The following is a 21,498-nucleotide window of genomic DNA, read 5'->3' on the forward strand; positions in this document are numbered from 1 at the left end:
CGTCTGTCCCATGAAGTATAGAATCATAGAATAGTTTGGGTTGGAAGGGACGTGTAAAAGTCATCTAGTCCAATCCCCCTACAATAAGCAGGGACATCTTCAACTAGATCAGGTTGCTCAGAGCCCTGCCCAACCTGACCTTGAATGTTTCCAGGGAATGGGAAGCAGGACTGCTCTCTCCTGTTCCTGTCTGTTGCCTGCTAACAACACAGCTGTGCATCACATACCTGGCTAAAACAAGTTGGGCTCTGCCAGAAGAGAACAGCCCACATTAAGGGCAGCTGCTTAGGGGAGGCTAAGCTGCCTAGAACACCTTGAAAAAGCCTAACTCGTCTTACACTCTTCTCTTTGTACTGTCCTCATACCTTTATCAGCTCGCATTTTCCTGAGAAGAAACCACTGCTCTTAAAAACCTTAAGGTTTTAAGGAAATCATTTGAAGACGCCCTCCTTGTTAATTAATGCAGGTGTCCCTCATCTGTCTCCTGTTAGCAACAGGTGCCAGCAGCAGAGGCTGTGGGTTTGTCAGCTAGTTTAGAAAAGCGAGGGGAAAACAGACACGTGTGAGAGAGGCCGGTGGCTCAGGTCTGCTTGTCGGGGACGGTGATGCTAACTCTGCCTGGCCCCAGCGCCCCGCCGGGGTCGGCAGGCAGCGGAGGAAGGTGGTGCAGCGGGGTGGGAGACACCCCTGCACCGCTCCCGGGGCGCTGCTGGTGCGGGCTGGGTGCCCCAGGGCGCTCGCCCCGTGTCGGGCGGGCAGGCGCTGCCCCGCACGCCGGCAGCGGGCATCCGCGGGGCACCGGCTCCCCTCGGGGGAGTCGCCGGCTCTGCGGGCACCCCGGGGCGGCGGGGCTCCGGGGCGCTGCGGTCCCCCGGCCCTGCCCGCTGCTGCCGCCGCCCCTCCCGCCGCGAAGGGCGGACTCGCCGCCGCGGACAGCCCGGATGCCGCCGCCGGTTTCCTGGCCCGTCTCCCGGCCCCCGGTGCCGCCGCTTCCTCTCGGAGCGCCGCGGGCTGCCGGCGGGGGAAGCCGCGGGGAGGGGGCAGAAGGGCTTCTCGTCCCGCCGGGTTATTTTTTCCGGTCGGTGCTCCGGAGGGGAAGGTGGGAAGAGCCAAACGCGGCGGTACCCCCTTCCCGCCCCCCCCCTCCACTGCAGCATATGGGAAGCCAAAGTTTTCCTCCTCCTCCTCTCCTCTCTCCCCTCCGCCGGTTCCCCTCGTCCTCCGCCCAGGCAGCCCCGAGCGAGCCGTCTCCCGGGCCGGTCCCCCGGCGCGGTTTGCAGCTGAAGGATGCGTCTGCCGGCACTTCGGCTGCTCCTTTCGGACACCGGTGTTGTGCTGCGCTTCTCTCCGATGGGCAATGAGGAATAAAACGTTGCTGGAGCGTCTTCCGCTTCTCTGAGGGCTGGAAAGGAGCGAAGGCGAGACTTTGACCGCATCTTGCAGAGGGATCTGCGAATTTGCAGAGGAAAGGGGCTGTTGGGCAAAAATAATCAGATGCTTTAGCAACGCCGGAGAGGCAGTGCTACGTTGTTTTGCTTCGGCCCCATCATGGGTACTGGCATGTGTTCGAGGAGGCAGAAGGGGCTTCTGCAGACCGGGTTTTGCCTGGTGACTGTGGCCTGTTTGGGCTCGGGAGTTTTCATGTACAACCACTTGCAGCAAAAGGTGCGGAACGCTGAAGCCCTGGCCCAGAAATACAAACAGCAGCAGGAAGCGCTGTCTGCCCAGCTCCAAGGTGAGTGACCTGCTCTGTGTGTGTGTGTGCACGCACGCTGTCTGAACTTCCCTCTCTCCCAATGTTACCTGCTGGTGTTTTTGCCGCACAGCCTAGCGACAAGCGGGGTACCTTTGTGGAGCAACGTTCAGCTTTTGGCTTTAAAAAGCTCTAAGAAGACATTGTCACCTATTTCCTTCCCCCCTTTGCTGTCTAGAATTAGAATAGCCTTGACTCTGAATTGCTGCTCACAGCAGCAAGGGGAACGGAGTGTGCTGGATTGGTGAGTTCAGCTGCGTCACATCTATTCCGTTTCTTCTCCCTGTAGTTCCCTTTGGCTGTAAAGACTAGTCCTATGTCATTCTAAATGTGAAGCAGTAAAAATGCAAACAGCACTTACAGAGGCTGGTTGGGCAGGCTCTGAGATGTGGCTCCACTCTCTAGCCTGCAAGAAGCATCTGTCTGGAAAGTGAATAGAGAGGCAAGGGGTCCTTTAGTAAAGTCTGTCATCGTACTGTCTACTGCCCGTTGCCTTTGCAAGGAAACAAACCTATCTTCTTATCAAGAGATTGATCTGTGACTAGAAAAGTCTTGCCAGCTTGTTTGGGGCTGATAGATGCTGCAGCACAGAGCTCCCTAAAAAGGGGGGAGGAAAAGGAAGATTCGGCTTTTCTGAGCCCACTGACCAGCACTTGGTTCCTCTGGCAAGAGCTGCCCGAGGACCGGAAGACAAGCATAGTATGTATATTCCCCCCCTCCCTTCCCCCCCTCGTTTGTCCTCCTTACATAAATGTCTAACTGTGGGAGAATGACATTTAGCCCATGGAGAGATCTCAGTAGGGAAGGCTGAGGACACGTTACTCTATTGCTGAACTCTTATCTTCTTTGTCTAGTCTATCATTCTAGCCTTACTGTGTCTGCCAAAGCTATGTTTCCAGCACCTGTCGCTAGATTTGGAGTCTCTAGAGGGATTTGCTGAGCTCCCTGTAGAGAGGTTTGGTGGGAATCCGCTCTTTTGTAGCCAGCAGTTGTGTGTAACGCTGGAGGATGGGTTGGAATGAATGAATGAATTTTATGTGGACAAAATATTGTTTGCCTGTGGTTCTAGTGACTCAAGGTCAAGAGGTTAATTTAACACTTTTTCTTCTAACAAGTGGGTTTAGATTATAGTATTTAAATCGAGAGCTCTTCCTCAGGCTAAAATCAAATACGGAGTATCCATTATGACCTCTGACATATCCAGTGACATTGTTTCTATAGCCTGTATTGCTGGGGAATTCTGCAGATCTGTGACTCACCATATGTGCCTTTTAGGGCTAGATCTTTTCTGGTGGTTTTGTGTGCAGTGTTGCGATGCAAATGTAACATTGTACATATGCTTCTTGTGCTCAGGGCTGTGTATTTCTGCCTGTAAACTGGGGAAGCAGTGTGTGGTGTATGTGTTTTGTTTGTTTCTCAAGGAAACATGCTTTAAAAAAACAGTCAATCTTCTGAATTGATCTAGTGTGTGTATAGGTTCACTGCTATTATCTTACATTTTGTTTCCATTTCTTCTTACTCTGTTACAAGGCAGTCAAACAGCTACAGCTCCTTATGTGTTTCACAGTCCCAGCCACAGCGATTTTCACCTGCATCCTGTGTTTCCGAGATGCAAAGATAAGCAGGGCAGAAGTTAGCGCACATTCCTTTCTGGTGTGTCAGCATCTCTTGCTTCCCTTGGAGAGAGGGCCTGGTTCTTCAGAGAATAAGATGACAGTGGTAGCCTCAGGGAACCCCAGTTTTTGGAACAGCAGGCTCAGGCAAACAACTGCGACAGGCTCATAATAGTTTTTCCACCCAAATATGTTTGAATGGCAGAGCTGTAGCCTGTTGCTGGGGTTTCTAACCCTCTGTCAGTCCTCCCATACCTAAATGCAGTTGTTGCTATGGATACCCTTTTTATTTTGAGAAGACACTTACTTGTCCAACAATTTTAACAAAGGCAAAGCTGCTTTTTGGATTTGGCTGGTGGGAGAAGCCTAGCGACTGGCAGATAGGAGCCATGTTCATGGAAGTCTTAAAGTGCAGAGGTATCTTGCACATATGGCCGTGCCTCTTGTGCTGTCATCTTGCGGCGCTGCTCCCTGCAGTGCTTTGGTGCTGAACACAGGAGAGTGGGCAGTCAGGGCTCTGGGCTCTATCCCTGCCCCTGTGCTGACTTGTTGCGTGACTTTAATTGCCATGTCTTCTGCATGTGATTTCTGTCTTTCCAGCCCTACGAAAGGAGGATGTGTTATTCTGACGTGGGATTCAGTACTGTTTAACTAGTGCTTCAGGTGTCTCCTTTCAGCTACCATGTATTTCCTGCCCTTCTTATATTTGAGTACAATATATGGTTAATGCTTCTGGTAGCCTCTGCAAATAAAGCTTGAAAGTGTAGGGCTGGGCCAAGAGTTGAGTGAAAGGGAAAAGGAAAGCAAGTGGAGGAGGGAGCGAAGCTGTCTTGGAACCAGCACTGCCTGTCCCATGTGCTGTCTCCTACTGGCTGCACGCAGGGAAACGGATCTCATCTACTCTTTTAAAAGAAGAGCAAAGCAGGTTCTGACTTTGCTGTAGGGTTAAACATGTTGTGCGAGAAGAAGAAAGGGAGGTATTGTCATGTGTGTGACCCTGTCCAACCCCTTGTCCCAGCCAGCTCTTGCTGCTGCATGCAGAGCAGTGTTTGCTGTGACCCAGTAGACACTCTTTTCGTATTGTGGTCCAGATGGAATCCAGGAGGAAAATCTGCTTGGCTTTTCTGTCCCTCTATCTCTTTTGTTTCTGCTGGGTGGGGCTGGAGGTATGTGTGAAAGTGCACAGAGACACCTTGCCAAATACTGGGCTCTCCCTTATGGGCTGTGATTTGGGGGACTCTGGTGCTCTGTCACAAGGCTCAGAGGGGATTAGAGACACAGTCTGGCAAGCTGTGACCTGGTGTGCACTTCAGATGAATCTGTTCTCTCTCAGCCCCCACCCCTAATTCATGCCATGCTGAGTTATATAGCAGGTGGCTTTAAGTGAAGTGTTGCTTTGCCACCTTCCACTTTCTGTAGGTGTATGCCTGTATATGTATGAGCATGCTGCATGCATGGTTCTAAGTGAAACTAGAGAGCTTTTATTTCGGTCAGTTCACTAACAAACAGCACTCTTTGAACAGCTGGGAAGGAAGGATGCATTTATAGTACCATCCACTTCTGTCTGACATTCCTGATGTGGCCTGACAATGGCACATCAAACTGGTGTCTGGGATGGAGGACTTTGCTCTCTCACAACAGGCTGCCATTGCACAGGGGCTGAGCACGAGAATTCAGCACTCCTGTCCTCACCATTGGGTGTCTTTTACCCAATCTGTCTTTCCTTTGCCATCTCTCTGGGTCAGAGAGGGAGGTATGAGTCGTCTGGCTTTCATTCTGCTTCCCTTGTCCCTTACTCTGGATGATTCTTGAGCCTGAGTGACTGGTGCCATGGGTGATTAGTTGTGATGTGACTGGATGGAGACTGGCAGGAGTATCTGATGCCTCTAACAAGGAGAGCACGGTGCAGTCTGGAAGTTAGTGTTGATCTCTGTGTGCTGGGAGCTGCTTGGAGCTGTGAGCCATGGGCAGTATGATGACTCTTTCCACAGTATGTGCTATTGGCATAGAAATGGCCTAACGAACTATGCACCGTGTGTAGTTTTAGCAGAACCAGAGCAGCAAATCTGATGCCTCTGCCTTGCTCCATGAAAGCAGGGAGCTAGCATGCATTCGTGGCTTTCCCAGGCAGGGGTAAAATGAAACCACTTGAACAGAAGGAGAATAAAACCTGGGACTGCTGGCGAGACTGGAATCACTCTCCCTTTATGGATCTCTTAAACTCTCCCTGGCAGATGTTTATCTTAGTACTCTGGGGTATATGAGGCAACCTCTTCACACAATCACCCTGTTTTCTGTGGTCCTTTAAAATGAGAACGAGTCTGTGGAAGGCCTGACCTGTTCCTTTTTCCCAAAGGCAAGGCACTGCAAGGGATTTCATTGTTTCAGCAGTTCAAGTTCTGCATTTTAGCTCATTTGGCAGCAGGTGACCAGTGCTTTAGTGCTGAGTTCTGGCTGAATTCCAGCCTGGATTTAGACACTGACCACCCTCCATTCTCTCTTGTAACTGCAAATTGTTAAAGACTTCCTGGCTTCCTGTCCTCTGAAGCTATACAGTGCCATTTTGGTCTGCTAAGTTGTTGCCGTATTCCACCGCAAAGATGAGTAGAGAGACTACTTTACGCAGCACTTATTCGCTGCTTTGTGTAAAGCTGAACCCATCTTTTCTGGGCTCTGGAGATCTGGAGGAATGGCAGGAGAGATTATAACTTTTTTTCCCTAGTCACTGCAGGTTACTTCAGCTTATCTTACAAAAAAAGTGTCAGAAGAGCCAGATTTTGTGTCCTAAATTTCTGAATAAACAGCCTATGATATGCAGCTGTTCCTGAAGACTCATCTGCTTTGTGGTGCTTGCATTAGGATTTGTGGTTATGGGTGTTAGCACAAGCCTATTGCTATAGATGCTTTCCTATGCTTTAGTTTCCCATTTACTATGTGAGATCAATAGCACCTGGTAGCTTGGGGTCATCTAAGCAGACCTTTTCTACACAAACTTGTTATTTACTTGCCTGGTCCTATGCTGAGAGTGCTTGGCTTTTTTGAGTGAGGCTGTAGCTGTTCAACTTGCCTCCTGTGGTACACCGTGCACTCTGCTGTTCTGGGTGATGGAGCACAACTGTGCTGTCAGTGAGGCTGGTCACTGCCTCAGTCGCCCTGGGTTCTTCAGCTGCAGGGACCTGGAGAGGTGGGTACCCTGCCTGTGGGATGAGTTTCTAACCCTGGTAGACTCTGTTTGCTTTCAGTATACTCGGGTTACTAGAAAACAAAATTAAATGCCTGCAGGAGAAACTCCAACAAGGGGAATTCCTCGAAGCCCCATCTGCACTTGCCTCAGCGATTCTGGAAGCTCAGAGTATGTGAAAGGGCATGGTAAAGCCTGTGAATTGCTGGGCATCCCTAATAGTCCCAGCAGCCATGACTTTTCATTGCTGGTGTGAGGTTCCCATCACATCAAAGACTTGTCCTCAGGTGCTCTGCTAGGTAAGACTGCAAGAGAGTGAGACGCTTGTGGCAGAAACATGAGTGCCCAGAGCTCACAAATCTTTTGGGAAGTGGCTGATGTTCTTAAGATGACAATTTCATTGAGCAACGCTTTTTAGCGTGTAGTGAAGAAGCACCCACAGTCTCTTGTGTGCTTAGCTGGGCTGGGGAAGCCCTCAGGGTGACATCTGAGTAGTCTGTTGGGAAAAGTGTTTCTAAAAATAAAGCTGTCATGAAGTAGACACTTGGACAGCTGCAGTGATGGGCTTGCTGCCTACCAATGTGCTCAGCAGGGGAAAAAGTCCTTGATTTGAAAGAAGGATTTCTGCTGTAATGGTTTGGAGAATATGGTAGTTTCCTCACTTCAGAGGAAAATATTAATGAAGTGGCCCAGCCTAGGGGAAGCATCTTCACCATTGGGATGTCTGTCTTTGTTAACTAGGAAAGGTAAAAAAGGAAGGAGATAGCGTGGCTGGTGACAATAGGAATTCCTGACCTAGGACACTGGCCTTTCCTGCTCCCTGAGGGAGGTCAAAAGTGACACAGGGAATTAGGTGGGTCAGGGGAGACGGCTTGGATGTGAATGTATGCCTCGGGAATGGCTCCTCAGTCTGGGGTGGGACTGAGCTTGGCACATGATGAGCCCAGGCTAGCAGAGCCTAAAACATAGTCCTTGTACCTGCAGTGTCTAAAAACAGCATAGTCCAGGAAAAGCCAACTTGTCTGTCTTGTCCTGCTGAAGCCTTGATTTCAGTACAGGAAAACTCACTGCCTGGAGGCACTGAAGTTGCTCTACAGGGGACAATGGGATACCGAGATGTTTGGATTCAGTTTGTGTTTTGAAGCCGGAGCCTCAGCTCCAGCTACCCTCAGTATCTAGGCTGCTTGCCTACCTGGCTAGCTGGGGTAGTGCCTCCAGAAGGCTTAGGAAGCAGTTGTACTACAATCGGCAAAACCCTTGGGATTCAACACTTTACCATGCCTGGCTTCATTTATCGCTTTTTCCCATAATATGCTCAGGCACTCAGCTGTTGCTGGAGGTCACTGTAAATATTAACAGATCCACTGCTGGTAAACTGAAGTATTGCAAAAATCCCAAGCTTGGACCTAGCCAATGTCACGAGCTTGGCTTAAAAATCATGGAGTTAAACCATGTGGAGGTTCTTTCTCTGTGCGGAAAAGGCATTTCCAGGTGGGAAGAAAAACACCGGTCGTTGTGAGGGTCCTGGTAAAGCCACCAGACTTGGATTTGTTGTGATCCAACAGGAGAGGAATATGCAATAGTAAACCAGGCTTTTAAAGAAGCTGGATAAAATGATTAGACTGTACTCTCAGGTCTGTCCTGCATGAAGTTGCAGGGGGATGTGACTCATAAAGGCAAGGAATGCTTCTCTTGAATGCCCAGCTTTGATTAAAAAGCTCTTGAAGAACGGTCATGGCAGCAGTGCTTTGCTGCCTGGTGAAATTAGTCTTCCATGCACTCAGTGTAATTAGGAGACCTGCTGTGAGGAAGACAGTCTAAAAATGCAAGGAATAGTAGCCATTTTGCAATGCAGAAGGAAGAGGTGAGGCATAGGGAAGCTGTGAGTTCTGAAGAACTGTGTGGCTTGAATTCCCTGCTTGGGGAGAAATGGGTGGGGCAGCAGAAAAAGTGTTTTTCTTTGGGCCATTTTTTGTTTGTTTTCCTTCAGGGGCTACAGTGGTGTCAGACTTGCAGATGGCAGGGCAAGGAAGGACTATTCTGATCACAAAGTTTGATTCTTGTATAGTCCCTACCTCAGCCTTGCAGTTCCTGGATGATCTTTAGTACTGTTTAGAAGAATGTCCTAGCCTGATTTTTAGGATGCTAGAACTGCCTATGAGCTCTTCTCTACATATATATTGAGAGCGACATCTGCACTACTATAGGCTTGGTACCACTAATGGTCAACACTGTAAAATATTAGATATATGGATGTTTTGTGTGTCTTATTTCCCCAGATTGGAGTGTCTGCTGTCAGGCAGCAAACCACCTGTTAATGCAGGACATACACTGCCTTTGCTGCTCCCATATGACCTGAGTGGAGCTGGCGGTCTCTATAGATTGACTTGCAGTGAGAGCACGAGTCACTTGGGGCTCTTGGCTTGGCAAGATTTCAACAAGGAATGGGTTAGCACTTGTTTTATGCATGCAAATATCATCCCACTTTGTTTATTTTCCTGGAGACTATGCATCATGGCATGACTTGCCCCCAAAGATCTTGGCTCTGGAGGCAAGTTTCTTTTATCACCACTCCCCTCTGAATTGCTGCCCAGTGCCATTCTGGTGTGGTGGCAGTCTCTGCAGAGGGGATGGAGGAGCCTGTTGCAGCTGAGTGCTGTGACTTAGGGAAAGCTCTTGGTTAGCATTCAGACATCAGAGTGGATTAAAATCACCATCTATCAGGAAGCTTCTCTGGCGCTTTCATTTGTCATGTGGCTGCTGTACAAAGCAGCCTCATCCCTGAGGCAGCCTCATCCCTCTCCCTTCTCGGCTCCTGTGCAGAGTACAGATGCTCTTTTGTGTGTAATGGGAGAGAGAGCTGCTTGGCTCAGTTTTCCTTAGTGGCCTGAGGGCCAGTTAATGGTTGGGTTGTGGAAGGGGAGAAAATGTCTCTCCTGCATGCTGCTGATGTGTTTACAGAACAGATGACCTGGAAGGCTCTGGCTATCTTGAGCCTGGTAGTGGACTGAGCCTGCAAATACACAGTTTAGCCACTGGCCACTAAAGCCAGCTCTCGGGCTTCGCAGCTTGGACTCCAAAGCAAAACCTGAGTGCAAATACTCATTGGATGACAGACTGGTGTGTTATATCAGGAATATCCATTGTCTCTAGTCCAACTGTCCCCACCCTGCTCCAGACCTTATCTGTTCACAGTTGACAAAGAAGTGCAAACAGCTTGTAGCTGGACCTGACCCTTTTATTGGTTAGGACTTCAGGTATCTGCATGTATTTCAGGACACTTGATTTGCTTGGTCTGGATTTTACATGTGAGCTCCTATGTGCTTAAGCCTAGAAACCCAGAGTGATGCAGGCCATTCAAAACAGGAAAGATTCTTTTGCCCAGGTCTGCTCTCTTGGGCACTTGCTGGCCCAGTCCACGGCAGGATTTGAGGTCCATGTGTGCCCCTGGCTGCATGACCTGCAAGAGGCCTGTTTTGGGGAAAATAATCTGTGGGAAGAAATTTCAGGGTTTATCTCACGCTCTGCCTCTTTCTGCTTCCCTAGTTGTGTATGAGCACAGATCCCGGCTAGAACGATCCTTGCAGAAGGAGCGAGGGGAACACAAGAAGACGAAGGAAGGTGAGTTTCTTGCATGGGTGGCATAGCAGTGGCCTGCCAACCCTCCAGCTGTCCTGTGGGGAGATGTGTGTGTTGTACCCAAAGTGTTTTCTGCCTTCAGGGCCATGTGTGGATGTTACTGAATGCCCCAAGGTGAGACTTATCCCTGGTTTGTACCTGGAAAATAGTTAATTGACTTGTCCATTGCCCATGGGCAAAAGGTGCTGGGGGGCGTGTTCTGTTCTCTCATATTCCTACATATGTCCTCAGTCTAATCTGTGAGTAAGAGTACCCATGACATGGTGTTTGAGCACTTTAAGTGATAGCTAAATCTGGCACTAGACCATGCTTTTTTCTTGGAAATATGTAAACTTTCTTATAAAAGTTATCTGAAGATGCTGAGCTCTACAAGTGCTTAATAATATTAGCATCACTGCACTCCATAATACATGGACAATACAGACTGTCAGATCCTTTAAAGCTGATGTACAAAAGTAGATACACACATGCAGGATATTTTAAGACCATGAAATACAACAGGAAGTAGAAAGCTAACAGATTAGCTCATGTGCCTTTCAGTGGAGTAGCGTGCTTGGATGTCAGACTCCTTTGCACCCAACTGTTGTTGGCGACTTAATAGCTTGGTTTTTATCTTCAAAACTGGTATGTGGAGTAACATCACTACTCCTTACTCCTACATACACTGTGTTTCTGGAAATGCTAACATACAGCATCCAGGTTTGTCTGTAGATATGTGGCTACATAGCTAAGGGAGAAGCTGCATTTCTGCCTCTCCTTTCATTTATTTGGTAGGGACTGATTGAGAAAATGAAGCATCCTAATAAATGTTATCTTGTCATGGGACCTTCCCATTTTAAGAAGGTGGTGCAGATGAGAGCAGCCAACGAGTTCCTTTTGGTCTCACAGAAGCTTTGATTTCTCTTTTCCAGTCTCATCTCATTTCAGAGCACCCCAAATCCTTACACAGCTTCAGTGACATCAAAATGTAGCTGTTCGTGTGCTGAAGTAGGAAGTCACCAATGCACTTGCCTATAGAATGGGAAAGGAAGGACATTTGGGCCAGTCTAGATGGGTGGAAAATACTACCATCTTTGAGGGCATTGAGTGGAGTCTCCTAGCAGCATCTGCATTCCAGCTTGCTGAGTTGCAGCCTTTTGCTCAGCAGGGGGCTGATTTCCTTCTTCCTTCCCCCCACCAAAATATAAACCAGATTCTTGTTAAATTCCAGCTCATTAAATTGTCTTCTCTTCTTCCATTTCTAGATTTTTTAGTGTATAAGTTAGAAGCTCAGGAAGCTCTCAACAAGGAGAAGGTAGGTGTGGTTTATTCCTCAGAGTGTGTGTGTAATAATGGTAAAGATTTTTCTAGTATCACCACAGTCATGAGGCCAGTGCTGCTGTCTGGAAGGCATGAAAGACTATGAGTGTGTATGGTACAAGATGAACTTTGGCTGACTCCGCCTTGCAAGGCTGTTGGTGTGTGAGGATTTACTTCATCTTAGGGAACGACTGTATTGTGCTAGAGCTATTGTGCCTATTCTCCTATGTGTGATAGCAGAGTAGATGACTTGATTGTCAGCTCCTAGTGTAGCAGGGAGTCCTGTGCTGCAGTCTGAAAAGGGAATTGCTGTTTCATGTTACAGAAGAGTCCTGGGGAAATTGAATGCAAGGCACACCACTGGGAACATGGAGAAGAAAGGCCATGGCGTTGTTGGGGAAAGCATATCCATTGTTTTCTGTCTCCAGGGATTGTCAAATGATTTCCACTAGCCTGTGGACTTCTCAATTGCAGGGAAAAGAAGGACTCTTCAGTGAGTGTTAGGAAGAAATGCATCCCTGGTTTACAGTCTGTCCCATTCACTTGAAGTTATAAGGCTGGTTTCATTCCTTTCTCAGAGCATCTGTTGATGAGATGCTGGAGAAAAGGAATTGCTTTTAGCCTGCTCATCTGTGGGTGAATGTCATCCTGTTACAGAAAGAAACTCATGGATGAATATCTGAATACTCTAATGGCTGGGCAGCTCCCTTGCAATTTCTGCTCATTTGCTGGTAGTATTTCATACTGTATTGGGAATTTATCATATAAGTTAAATTGTGGGTTGTAGTGTAAATCTTTGTATGGTGGTTAGTGTGCACTTCCACGGTGCTGCTTAGTGTGTCAGCCATGTTGCTTTAAGCTACCCAAACAGATCCCAGCAGATGTTCGTAAAACTGCATGTAATGGGAAAAGCTGCAGCATGTTCCCTCTCGGGTGCCACTACTGCTGTGGGGACTTAGCCTTTGAGCACAGGTGGCTGGTGGCTTTCACACCTGCTGTGTTGAGATGCTGGTGCTACAGTGAAGAATGGTACCCTGGGGACAACGGGGAAGAACATGACCCTTAGTAAGGCATAAGCAGATCTGTTAAACTGGTGCAGACCCCTCTGTGGGGACACGTAAATCCCTCTCTGCTGCTGGTTGGTGTCAGTTGAGCTTAGTTTGATAGCTGTACCTAGTTACAGGAGTTTGCTTTTGGCTTACTCAATTGCTTAGTGATCAATTTTTTGTTAAATGGTGCAATTTTTGTGTGTAGGCGAAAGCCTTAGCTCTGGTGCTGTCTGCCTCCCCCTCAGCTGCTGCAAAGAGTGCTCAGCCTGCTTTGGGGGAGTTTTACTGTGCAAAGCTTTCAGCACTGGACCTGTCCTAGATAAAGAACTGAAGAGTGGGGAAAACTACTCAATGCGAATCAAGAGTGCAATTTATTAGCTGGTGGCTAGGTTGTTTTGAAAGGGTTCTCTTCCAGATGTGCTCAGGCTGCACGTTCTGCTGGTGACCTTGGTAGGCTTGTTCCCAGTTACCATGTGTGTGCCTGTGTGTGTGAAGGGGCAGCGGGAACTTGCTGTTGGTGCAGTGGCTGGGCAGGTGCTCACGTGTGTTTCTCCCTGCCTTAGGTTTCTCTGGGATCTAATGCCACTGTTGAATCTTTTTCTTTCCAGCAAGATTCTATGAACAGATACGGGGCCCTCAGTTCCCAGCACAAGATACTGAAGGTAAGGGAGGAGTCTGGTTTCACACACTCACCATCTGCTGCATGTTAAAGAATGCTCCCTGGAAGGAGAGTCGGTGCTTTTGCTCACCAGAAATGCCTAGGAGAGACCAAGGGTTTCCTGCAGCTAGTGCCAGCACAGAGGGAGGAGACCACACAGTCGTGTTGATCTACATTCCTTCCTGACTATTAAGGTTCATGGGAGTTTCCTATTTATTCTGCTGGGCTTTGTATCAGATTACAGCCTTCACCTATCCCTCATTTCAATGGTAGTCTTTGTGGAGTTTATCGCACAGGAGTTCTGTTGTTCAGCATGTTCTTTTCTGGGTCTCTTAGTGTGAAAATGGGTCTATTCATTGTAGCTTGCCCTTTGGGCTAATACAATGTATTCCAGTCCACCTAAGAGGCTCAGAGGGGGGTGGCTTATAGCATTTTATAGCTTATCCCATGCTCTACCTGAAGTGTATCTTGATGTTAAAGTTTGCTTTTGTTAGAGCAATGCAACTGTGGCTGGTGATGGTGGCTTTTAAGTGTTTTTAGTTAGAGCATTGGCAGTGAAATGGTAATTTAATTCTGGGATGTAGAAAGAGGGCTAGGTTCCAGCAACCCTTAGCACCGCTGGGTTGTATTTCCTGAGCAGAGTTGGACCTCCAGCTGCCTGGCTTTTGGATTCAAACTTCGGGAAAAGGGAAGTACAGTTCTGTCTCTTGGGTATTATCCAGCACTGTGGATTCTGGGAACACTTCACAACAGTAACGTTCCTCTTCATAGCAACTGCAGTCTGAGGAGAATGCTCTGGTTTGCTTGTCTCAAGGGGACAGTGAGAGCATTTCATCCTGGCTCCCTTTCTCTTGCTTCCTTTTATGGGGGGGGAATAATCTATTTTTTTAACTACATTTACAGCTGCTGAAAGACAGACCAGCCCTTGGGACTGCAGTGTGGTAGATTTCAGCCCCCCTACCCTGAAAAAAAGCAGTATTCAGCTCAACTTCTAGCTAGGTATGAGACTGTGAGTAACACTTCTGTTACTGGAGCACAGGCAAAAAATGCTTCCCACTGGTACTAGCTTCCTCAGGAGGAAGATTGCTGCCAGCAATATCACTACCTAGGAAGTAGACATGTAATGCTGAACAGAAGCAACTAACTGTTAAGCTGGAGGTCCCAAATATGACCAAAGACTTCCATGAAGCCACATCAGCGTATCTGGCTTTGGTGTTTCTGGCCACTGCTGTCACTCTGATCTGTATTGAAGTCATCTGTCTGATTAACATCTGCAGCTGGCACACCAGACTCCAAGGGGCAAGGGGCTTGACTTTGTCCAAAACCAGCAGCTGCAGTAGTTGCCTGTGTCTGGATTCCTGCTGGGGCCAGACTTTGTCTTACAATTCCTTTCATCCTCTTGAATGGAGATGACAATTTTTGTTAACATCGTTCTGCAGAACGCATCCTAGCATTCACTGGAATAGGCAGGCAAGGAGGTGGGTGGCTTTAAACAAAATATTTTTGACATGGACTTCCTGAAACTGCTGGAACCTGGACACTTGCAATGAGGTGTGTCCTTCCTTTGCTTGTGGGCTAAGCATCCAGTTACTGATTCCATTTTGTAAATGCTATCTACAAAGCTGCTTTCTAAATCATGGCAGAAACACATGTTTTTGAGGTACTCTTATTTTCTTCTTTCTTTTTGCCTGCTCCCCCCACCTGCCCATTTCCCCAGAGACCTTGGTGAGATAGAGCTACTACATAGCTGATGCACTACATGCTGCCTGAACAGCAAAGGGAAGGTGGGATGAGAGGACTTGCTGGCCTGAATTCATACAGCTGGGTTGAAGGACTCCTCATTTTTGAAAGATTAGCTGACTGCCTGAATGATATGATTTCCCCATATTGCAGTGCTGGGCATGATGGGTAGGGCCACAGAGTGAAATGTCACAATAGCATGGTCTCTCTGTATTCTATCACCCCCAGCTGCATTTGTACGTGATTTGCACAACATTCATGTGCTGTGTCTTGCAGTTTCTGCTTGACTGAGTAAAACAGCGTATCTATGAGAGAGAGAAGGGAATGACATTACAGTCAGATGGGCAGCTCTGGACATGAGAGATTCCTGGCTTCCTCGGGGCTGTCAGCATACCTAGCTTTGGTAGAACTGACTGGGTCAAGAATGCTCTGCCTACAGTTAAGTTGCTTCTCCGAAAAATAATCACACATAGCATGTTCCAGACCTCCTGTCCTGCAACCACAATGAAACAGCATATTTAGATTCCTCCTTAAGTTTGCATACATTGGTCACAGCCATCCTTAGAAACCAGCTGAGAGTGAGGATGCTCTCTGTGCTTAATGAGCTGGACTGGGCCTCAGGTGCTTTGTGTGAACTTGGTCAAGGCACTTATCTCTCTCTTCAGCTTCCTGCTGCTACCAAAGAATGAATATTCCCTCTCTTCCTGACTGTGAGCAGTCTGGGGGCAGACATTATGCACATCACCTGCCAGACATAATATGGGCTAGAAATTAATCGACCTGAGCTGATGAGGACTTAAAATGCCTTGAATTGCTTAGAGTTTCTAGTTAAAATCAATTCTCACTTGCTAATGTTGGTGGCTTCTGAGGTGTTTAGTATGAAAATGATTTTAGGGATGTGGTTCCTCTGCAGTGCTTTCTGCTGGTGGCTCTGATGAGAACTGTAAGTACCTAATGTCTTTGAAAGCCAAAGCAGGAATCTTTTATTCTCTTTATTTTCCCTCCTGATCTTGTGATCTGATTAACCTGACATCCTTGTCTCTCCTTTTTGTTCAGTCTCTGGGACCCCTCCATACCGACAGCTTTTTCCTCTGTATTGCATGTATTTTTGGAGCACAGTTATTGCTCTCCTTTTAGTGGAGGATAATTGCTTCAGGGGAGAATGCCTGGGCCACAGATGCTTTGTTTTACTGGGGAAAAATGCAGTCATCGATAGCATTTAGAGGTTTGGGTTTTTTAAAAGATGTGTTTTTTACAGGAAGGCTGATTGAAATTGCTGCCTGAGTCCTGAGGAGCTATTGTGTGGAAGGGCCAGGGTTCACCTGTGAGCCAATCAATCTGCATACATAATTGGTGTTGACAAACCGAATATGGAAGGACTCTCTAGGTTACCATGGGAACAAAAAAGGAGGTGAATTCTGGTTCAATGGGTCTGAGCAAAAGGATGTCTCAGTGTGTTTTGTTCTTGGGCTCTGCAAGAGGGGAGAAGAGAACAGCTCTTCAACCCGCTTCTATCTGATGAATTCTTGGCCTGCTTGAAATAGTCTGTGGTCTTGTGAGAGTCTTGTTATCCTGGCATTTTATGCCTGTGAGTCCCATGTTACTATGGGGGATGTGGGCTTTATCTAGTCTCACTATGTGAGAGGATGTGGTATCCTTGCAAAAGGTCTCCCTCCTGTTCTAGCAGCTTGGAGTGGTGGGCGGGAGAACAGCCAGGCTATCGGGAAGCAAACCAAGCAGAGAGAACAACCTGAGTGGTTATGTGTCTGTGTGTCCTAAGTGACTAGCAATACCTGCACACAGAAAGGCAATGGGAATTAGACCTTAGCCCTACTTAAAGGTGAACTACTCCTGTAATGCAATGTGCAGACTGATGCTACGTGCACCATGGAAACTATCCTTGCAGGTAATGTTGTCCTTCAGCATGTCTGGGACTCTGGAAAGGACCTTGGATTTGTGCAGTGTTCCACAGGCATTTGGTTCGATATCAGCAAATATTATAGCCTTCATTGCTGTCAGAGCAGGGTGTGCAGGGAAGTTGGGAAGGAGTAGGAATAGTTCTTGGCTGTGTCCCAGAGTCTCCATCTCTTTTTCAGGCAGGAGTGGACTTGCCACCACATTCTGCTTCCAGTTTAGTGGCTTCCAGGGAGACCTCCCAAACTGCTTCACAAAACAGAGTTTCATTGGCATTTCACATCCCTCCTGAACCACTGAACACAAAGAATATTTTATTGTATATGGGATTCCTAGCTACCTTATTGGAGGAACGAACATCTCTTCTGCCTCCCCAAACAACTTACTAAACAGAGGCACTCGAGTAGCACTTGGCAATAGCTAAATTACTCTTCTTCTCCTTATACTGACTCTTTGTCACTTCTTTTCATATTCAGAACCAGCATGAAGATGTCAAGAAGCAGCTGCTTGACCTGCAGCTGCAGCACAACAGCTTGAAACTGGAACATCGTAAGACGCTGGAGACCCACAGCCAGAAATATGCCCAGCTGCAGCAGGAGAAGGACAGTGAAGTCACAAACTTGCAGGGTGAGTGTGACGGAGAGCTGAGAACACCAGGCAGAGAAAGGACTGAAGAACTGAGTTCAGGAGAGGACAGTGTTTCTTCTACAGGCCCCCAAAAGGTCTGCAAATACTGTAGGAGCACTTCTGTATGACTGACGTCACTGGAAATGAAGAAACAAATATCTTATTCTGGTAGCAAGCATAGCAAGAGCCTGGCCCTGATAGCAATAGTTAGCAGAGACGCTCCGGAGAGGAGGGAGTTCCTTGGATGGGCGGGACTCCTGAGTGCTGAAAGGAATGATGATTCAGGTTTGTCAGTGTGTTTGGCTAGTCCCTAGCTAGTGCTTCACTGTAATTCCTGGGCTTGGAGAGATCTATGAGGTCAAGATGAGTTTATGGTAAGGAAGAGAGCTACTACACTTGTGAAAATAGCTTTCTCAAGCAAATGTCGTCTTCTCTCGCAGACACAGTCTTTAAACTCAGAGAAGAGAGCAGGCTTCTTCGGAAGGCCCACCAGGAGGTTCACTCTCAGCTCCTTAATGCCCAGGTAATCAACAAGGGGGTGTTTGTGGCCACATGGGACAATCTTTCACTGGGGTCTAGGTGTGCCATCAAATATTCTCTAAGTAATAAATCTAGTTATCAACTGTATTTCAGTGTGGTGAGTTGCCTCAAACAGTGCTAGTAGGTGCTGGTAGTATCAGTGCCTTCTGTACAAGTACAATTCTCCAGCCTGGAATCTGTCCCAGTAGCTGAAAATACAGGTATGCTACACAAGTAACTGTGGTTCAAGTGAGCATGAACCAGCATATTCCCAACCCTGGAATGCCTCCTGTCACTTACCCATGTCTCAAATACTTCCACCCTAAATGATGATGAATTGTCTCTGTTTATGCCTATAAAATTAATTGCAGAGAGAAATAGCAATGCAGAGGTGCCTCGCTTAGCTTGCTGAGACTACAAATAGACACTCAACAACCCTGGCAAAAAGGTCTTCTGCATCTCCCTGTGAAGCCTTAGTACAGAGGGAGACATATAAAAAAATTTAGAGAGACAGCTATGTAAAAAAGAAGTTAGTGTTCAGTAATAAGTGTTGGAGCGATGCTTTTGGAGGCTGGGGAAGACATGCAAGTGGTGTTGACTTCAGACTAGAGAGGCAAAAAAGCATTTTTCTGCAGTGAAAAAACAAAAGTTTTGTTGATATGGTGTTGTGTTCCTGCTATGGAGATGGCATGAGCCTCTTCAGCACACTGGAAGTCCTGACCTCACAGAATTCTGCTCACCCAGCTGAAGCTGGGAGCTCGCAGATGACTTGGGAGAAGGAAGAAAGCAGGGTATGCAGGGAGAAGTGGGAGGACTTAATGTCTCTACAGTGTCTGTCTGAGGCTCTTGTACTGAGCCAAGACACAAGCAGCTTTGTAAATACACTTTAAAAGTCACGTCGCAGTCTGAATTAGCCTTTTCTGTTGTTAATTAACAGCCTTCTGTCAAGCACTCCCTTGGATTATAGGATAAGCCCTGAAGCAAGGAGCTAGTGGTGGTTAGAGGCTGTTGACAACTGATTGTTCCCCTGGAACTGGATGCTGAACTTGAACTAGGGGTGTGGGGTGTAGTGGGTTTTGACTTCTACAAGATTGCTCTTGAGTTCTGGCCTGATCCGCCCTGCAAAATAGCGGGCGCTAAGTGGCTCTAGGGCATCGCAAACTTCACAGATAACTGGCTGCCCCAGGCAGGAAACCCAGGTTACTGACATTGCAGGCAGCTGCCATTTGACAGCTCTGGCTCATGTCAGATGTGGTTTGAGGGATCTCAGGTGGGCTGTCAGTGTATTTGACTTGCCTGCCTTCATAATCGTGACTTACCACTGAACTGCTTTTATTACCCTGCTCCTCCATGTGGCTAAGGCAGACTGGTAGGATTCTCTGCAGTGATACTGCCTGCAGTGTACTTGTTGGAAACTAAACAAAGTCTTCTAGTCTCTGTAGGGGTCAGTCCAGCAAGCCTGTACCAGGAATTGAAACAGCATGTGATTACAAGCTTTTCCAGTGCCCCTGGCAAGCCTACATTCACACCTCCTGCTATCAAAATGCATCTCAGCCTTCATTTTTAGGCCTCCTGACCAAACTTTCAAAGTAGCTGCCAATGTCACTGCTCTGTAGCTTGTTCGTGAGCAACACTGAGACCCAGTCAGCTCCCATCATACAGGCCTCTGCCATTGACAACTTGGGTCAATATTAGTTGATCAAAGGTCCTCTGTTTGTCATTACGTATTTCTGCTTTTGTCTTGCTGGGTCAATGCCGAGTGCATTTGTATCTGGCACACCATGTAGTCCTGAATTACTCTTCAGCATAGTACCCTTAAAATGCTATTCGACTGACTGTGCTGCATTAGAGAAAGCAATCAGCAGTTCCAGTGTGCAAGCTAGCGCATACGCTGAACAGCATTAAAAAAAACTTGGCTAGAGATGGCTGAGGCTATGAAGTCAAGCGCTTGCAGACTGGAAAACGTGGTGGCAGTTCTTGTGTTGCCAGCCTTAACTTTTGGCCCCTTCAGTGTTGTGACCAATGGGAAAAGTAGTTTGCAAGAAACAGCTCACTATAATTTCTTGCCAAAATTAAGAGTGAGCAAGAGTAAAAGGTTTTGCCCTGGGTGTGGGAGACACGGCTCAGCTCCCTGATCTGAATGTACTAGACAGTCGTGTAACAAAGTTGTGCTCCAACCATCTGTCTGACTGCTATTTCTGGCTCTTACAGAAGTGGCAGTGGTTGGTCCCAGTGATTTCAGAAAATACTTCGGATCTTTTTGACAATGAGCCTAGTGTTAAAGTTTTCTGTTTGGTTTTCTGATCAGTCCTTTGTAGTGTCTAATCAGTGTTTCGTAACACAAAGGTGAAGGGAACTGCATTTGCCCTCAGTGGGGCGAGATGCTGTATGTTAGAGCAGACCCCCACAAAGACTCCCAGCTTCTTTATCAGCACTGCAGTTCTTCATTGCAGTATCAATTTGCACTGAGTATCCTGTTGTTGATCTTGCTTCCTTCTGGCAGGTGAAAGTTTAGGAGTAATTTGCATTCTAGACATGTTCATTTTCCAAGGATTCTAACATGTTTCACAAGCCCAGACTGCAGTAGCTGTCATATCAGTCAGTCTGCCAGGTAAAATGAGGCACAGAGGCACCAAATGATGTATGCACAGCTTGCTGTGACGGGGTGCAAACAGCATGTGGGAGTGTGCATTAAGGCTAGTGTAAAGCTTCTTTCCCTCTGGGCTGACCACCTTAACAGGCTTCTGATGGGTACAAGTTTTGCTTCCATCTGGCTTGTTCTGACTGGAGGTAGTCTCCTGCTAGCTAGGGCTATATCCCATGAACTGTTCTTGGCTTCCTTTTCCTTTCCTCATTCCTTTTATGTTAGCTTTGCTGAGTGGTTTTGTTGGGTTTTGTTTTGGTTTGTCAATGTTCATTTTAAGGTCAGATTTCAGGGGGAAGAACTGAAATCCACAGAGCCTGCTCAGAAATTAATTTCCTGCTAAACTTTCCTTGCTGCTTGGAAGCTTTCCTACTCTGCCCAGTCCTTAATTTGGTCCATTTCCAGGTACCCTGGCAAGCATATGAAAAGCTCTCCACCCTCACTTTCCTATAAATAACTGGGGTAGGAGTGGGGAGCTTTTCCTGAGTAGCTTTTTCAAGCCCTACTTTTCAGGGTTGGAGATGGAAGAAATAAGCTGCAATACAGAAAAGCGTTGCATTTGCTTAACAGTCCAGGAGAATCAATTTGCATTTGTCTTGCAAAGTAAATTGAATTGTCAAGTAGGATTATGCCAATTATTGTCAGCCCCACTGAGAGGAGCACATCCATGGAGAAATGCCTCCACAGGAATTAAAAACAGCTGACCTGAAGGTATGTGTGTGAGGCACAGGAGGAGAGGGAGCCACACCTAACAAGACCCAGGATACAATTCTTGTGCAAAGGCAGGAGTTACGTCAGTGGCTCATGCACTAAATAGCATTGGGCAAAGAATCAGTATCATGGGTCAGCACTTCCAGGGTAA

At 47.3% G+C, this 21,498-nt stretch overlaps 1 protein-coding gene across 3 annotated transcripts in view; it reads left to right on the plus strand.

Moving 5' to 3' along the window:
* Positions 1-1,164: 1,164 nt before the first annotated feature.
* The window catches only part of LOC127024755 (Golgi integral membrane protein 4-like), a 33,005-nt gene continuing 12,671 nt past the window's right edge, over positions 1,165-21,498 (plus strand). For all 3 annotated transcript variants that reach the window (XM_050909414.1, XM_050909415.1, XM_050909416.1), the window contains exons 1-6: positions 1,165-1,735; positions 10,094-10,168; positions 11,431-11,480; positions 13,143-13,196; positions 17,323-17,473; positions 17,914-17,996. In XM_050909414.1, the coding sequence (XP_050765371.1) occupies positions 1,549-1,735; positions 10,094-10,168; positions 11,431-11,480; positions 13,143-13,196; positions 17,323-17,473; positions 17,914-17,996 (600 nt within the window). In that variant the 5' untranslated portion in view covers positions 1,165-1,548. The remainder of the gene's footprint in view (positions 1,736-10,093; positions 10,169-11,430; positions 11,481-13,142; positions 13,197-17,322; positions 17,474-17,913; positions 17,997-21,498) is intronic.

The sequence above is a fragment of the Gymnogyps californianus genome, chromosome 21 (assembly GCF_018139145.2).
Source record: "Gymnogyps californianus isolate 813 chromosome 21, ASM1813914v2, whole genome shotgun sequence".
Classification (NCBI taxonomy): domain Eukaryota; kingdom Metazoa; phylum Chordata; class Aves; order Accipitriformes; family Cathartidae; genus Gymnogyps; species Gymnogyps californianus.